Below are 3,670 nucleotides of genomic sequence, written 5' to 3' on the forward strand. Positions count from 1 at the left end.
CTTTTTTTCTTTATGCGGATTTAACTCTGTATCTTAGTCTGTGTGCCCCTGGGCTGGCAGGAAGTCCCGTTTGAGCCCGAACTGGGCCTTGGGGCCCCGCCTTGGGGTCACACAGGAATCCGAGAGGATGGCGTCATGCTTGGAAAGTGAGGGAGGCTGGTGGGAGTCCGTGTCCTCCCTGTCCGAGGCGGAGGAGACCCTCGGCACGCAGCAGCCCTGTGTTTCTGGGCCAGGCACGAGTCACGGGTCTCCTCGCTGGGGCTGGGACGGTGGGACCCAGGGGCTGGCCCCTTCTGTGTGTTCCCGGTGTGGCCTTGCCACCTAGGCTCTGTCAGAGACCAGGGCACCACCCGTCTCGTGGAGCCTCAGACGGCTGCCCCTGCTCCATGGGAGGACACTGGCGAAGCGGGCTCCATTCTCTGCTCCTCCGGCCACCGCCTTTAATCCCGCCAGTGACGAGGCTGTCACCGCCTTTAATCCCGCCAGTGACGAGGCTGTCATACAGCAGAGACGTTCCCGCCACACAGCTGCTCCTTCAGGCGTCACAGCGAGCAGGGGACAGCCCAGCGTCGGGTGGGAGCCCTCAGGGAGCACAGGCAAACTAGCCCCGCAGACTGCCCGGCCATTCCCGTTGGGTCCCCAGAGGCGTCCGCAGCACCCGGAGTCTGGTCCGCAGCGTGGCCGAGTGAGGGTCGGCGGGAAGTGGGAGTGGATCTTGGCTGGACCACGACTGCCGACTCGGGTTTTGCAGGCCACACACAGCAAACCGAGAAGGTTCCACTCGGACATACGTGGTTATTTATGAAGACAGTTTTCTGGCAGGTGTTTTGTAGTGTCTTGGAAAAGGGGAGCTTTTGTGTATAAATCCATGAGATCTAGTGGCAGCCCGTTCCTTTTCCTATATATTCTCTTTAAATTCCTTAAACGCAGCAAGTGATTAAACATAAGCAAATTTCGAGAAATCAGGATTACTTTCTGTTTGATAAAGATTCCGATAAATATTCTGAGATATTTTTGACTCTAGTAATTCACAGGAACCACATCTACACACTTAATATTCTAAAATGATGAAAATGAATTGCAGAAGAATAGGAAATAAGCAGAAGTCAGAATTGAATCATTCCTGCTTGAAGTGTAGTCAGATCCAGCCTGCGAAAGTATTGTCAGTATCGTGTCTGCATAATTTGTAATTCTGGGTATTAGTTGATATTGATAAGGAAACTGTTCCAAAATATGGTTTTTTTAAAAAAGTAAAGTTTGTCTTGATCTCTTTCCTGATGGAGTCTGAGCCCATCCTTTCTCATTTTGTCTCCCCTAATGATTGAAAGTTTCCTCCGGCCTGACAATGGCAGCTCGTATCCACATGAAGACAGTTATCAAAGGGCACATTTGTGCTTTTAAGTTTAAGCAAATGCTTTTTTTTTTTTTTGCAGATCACATGGCGAAGGAGCCAGTGGAAGACACAGACCCTAGCACTTTATCCTTCAACGGGGTAGGTACAAATTTTACAGTAATGGTGATGGCTTCTTATCTTCCCTTTGTTATGGCTTTATGTTTTTTATTACTCAGTATTTACAGGAAGATGGGGAAACCCAAAATAAGATTTTAACGAGATGAGTTTCTTTATCATGGTGATCCCTCTGAGGGAGCAAACCCGGGGTTACTCCGGGCTAAAATGGCATGGACTTGGTCTCCTTTTGGGCACAGCTGACACCATCTTAGATTATAAGGGGTCCTTATCTGCTTGCCGATGTTTAATACCATCTGTGTTTAATGGCCCCTTCTTCAACATTCAAAATATCTAACTCGAGACCGAAGGAAAAAAATGGGATTGCCTCGTGGTACCCGAGAGCCGGCTGCATGCCGGACGGCGCCATGCTGTTGATTTGCCTGTCACCGCACTTAGTCCCCACGACAGCCCTCTAAGGTGGCCCTGCCCGTTTTACAGGTGAAGACCTGAGGCACACGGGAGGCGAGGTCAGCTGCCCGCCTCGGGAGCAGCCAGGTGGGGTTCAAACCTGGCCGCAGCCTTAGACCCCTGCCCCTCCGGCCGCTCTGCCTGTCGCTGCCTTCAGCTTGGCCAGAGGTCTCACAGATGTCACACGTCACCCTCCACGTGACCTGCGAGACGGTGGGGCAGGGATTTTCATCCGCGTTCTGCGGCTGAGGACGTGGGAGCTGGCTGGTTTGGTTGAAACCAGCTCTCCTGGGCGGCTCTGCCACTTGCGTGGAATCAGTGCCTGTGACAGCTCTGCGGGAGGCCGTGGCACGGTGTGAGGTGTGGTCCTTTTTCCAAAGTGTGTCGAGGATCCAACCTCCTGAGCCACGAAAAGTTCTGATGAACCGATGTAGTTCAATGACATCGAATGCACTTCACATAATTAGACGCAGTGTCTTTAAGTCGGTGGTGGTCCACGAGGCCCCTCCGTGTCGTGAAGACCTGAGGTGTGTGTGTTCGTGGCCGTTAGTTCATCGCTGCACAGTCCGACAGGTGTGGCCCATGCAGGGGACCAAGCTCTGACTCCCCTTAGAAATTAATAGGAACAAATGCCATCTCTCCACGCTCATAAAAACAGAGTGTGGGGTGGCCGTGTGGTCGGATCTTAACGGTCCCTCAGGAGCCGTCTGCCACCAGAGCCTTTGGTTTCCAGGAGGTGTGGCTCAGCTCGCCCTTCCCGCCGCCCGCCTGCGATGACCTCGGTGTCCCCGCATTGCCCAGCCCAGGCCGCCCTTCCTCACGGCCATGCTTCTCACTCGGGTCAGCTCTCACGGCTTCTCACAGTGCCTTCGGAAGCATCCCCGGATTAGTCTGCTAGGGCCGCCATGGCGAGGTGCCCCGGAGTGGCCGACTCTGCAGAGACGTCTCTCTCGCGGTTCCGGAGCCGCAAGTCCAGGCCCAGAGTGTCTGCAGGGCCGGGCTCGGGGCCGGGCTTCGGGCCGGGCTCCATCCGAAGCTCATAGGGGAGAATCTGGCCTCGTCCGCCCGGCCCCCGCTGGCCGTCGGCAGTTCTCGCTGTCCCTTGGTGGCATCCGTCCATCCCCTCACCCTGTTGGCATGCGGCTGTCTCCTCCCTGCCTGTCTGTGACTAGGTGTCTCTTCTTCCTTCATAAAGACATCAGTCACATTGGACTGAGGGCCCACCCCACTCCACTGTGACCTTATCTGAACCGACTATAACTCCATTTCCAGTGCGGTCACATTCTGAGGTCCTGAGGGTTAGGACTTCGACATACCTCGGGGGACGCAGTTCAACCCATAGCATTTCTGCTGCTTCCAAGATTAAATATCCTGCCCTCGACATGGCAGAGGAAGTCCTCAGTGACCCAACCTCAGCACCCCCTGACGAGCCAGTCGCGTGTAGCTGTCTGCTGCCCTTCTAACAGCCCCACCCTCCCACCTTCCTGGGACAGGGTCAGTGGCGGTCCCTCCCTGCTCCCTCCCAACTCAGGTCAATCATTCCTCCACCTATGTAGCGTCTCCGCCTTGCCTGGGGCCCCTGGGCACACCCTTCCCACAGCCCAGCCCCCTGCTTCCGTCACACGGTGCTGGAATTATTTATTTGCTCGTCGACCACCTGCCAGGCTGTGTCGACCATCTCTCCGTACGCGGAGCTGGGCACAGGCAGGCAGCAGTGTGGGGTGTGCCCCGCTTCTCGAGGCCCTGGAACGG

At 55.2% G+C, this 3,670-nt stretch overlaps 2 protein-coding genes across 4 annotated transcripts in view; both read left to right on the forward strand.

Annotated features, from left to right (window-relative positions):
• ACTN2 (actinin alpha 2) overlaps positions 1 to 3,670 on the forward strand; it is a 389,901-nt gene that overhangs the window by 152,612 nt on the left and 233,619 nt on the right. The gene's annotated exons all lie outside the window — the stretch shown is intronic.
• The window catches only part of EDARADD (EDAR associated death domain), a 54,130-nt gene that overhangs the window by 6,880 nt on the left and 43,580 nt on the right, over positions 1 to 3,670 (forward strand). For all 3 annotated transcript variants that reach the window (XM_023520832.1, XM_011375899.2, XM_023520833.1), the window contains exon 2: positions 1,434 to 1,492. In XM_023520832.1, the coding sequence (XP_023376600.1) occupies positions 1,434 to 1,492 (59 nt within the window). The remainder of the gene's footprint in view (positions 1 to 1,433; positions 1,493 to 3,670) is intronic.

Source organism: Pteropus vampyrus, unplaced genomic scaffold (genome assembly GCF_000151845.1).
Source record: "Pteropus vampyrus isolate Shadow unplaced genomic scaffold, Pvam_2.0 Scaffold279, whole genome shotgun sequence".
In the NCBI taxonomy this organism is placed as follows: Eukaryota; Metazoa; Chordata; class Mammalia; order Chiroptera; family Pteropodidae; genus Pteropus; species Pteropus vampyrus.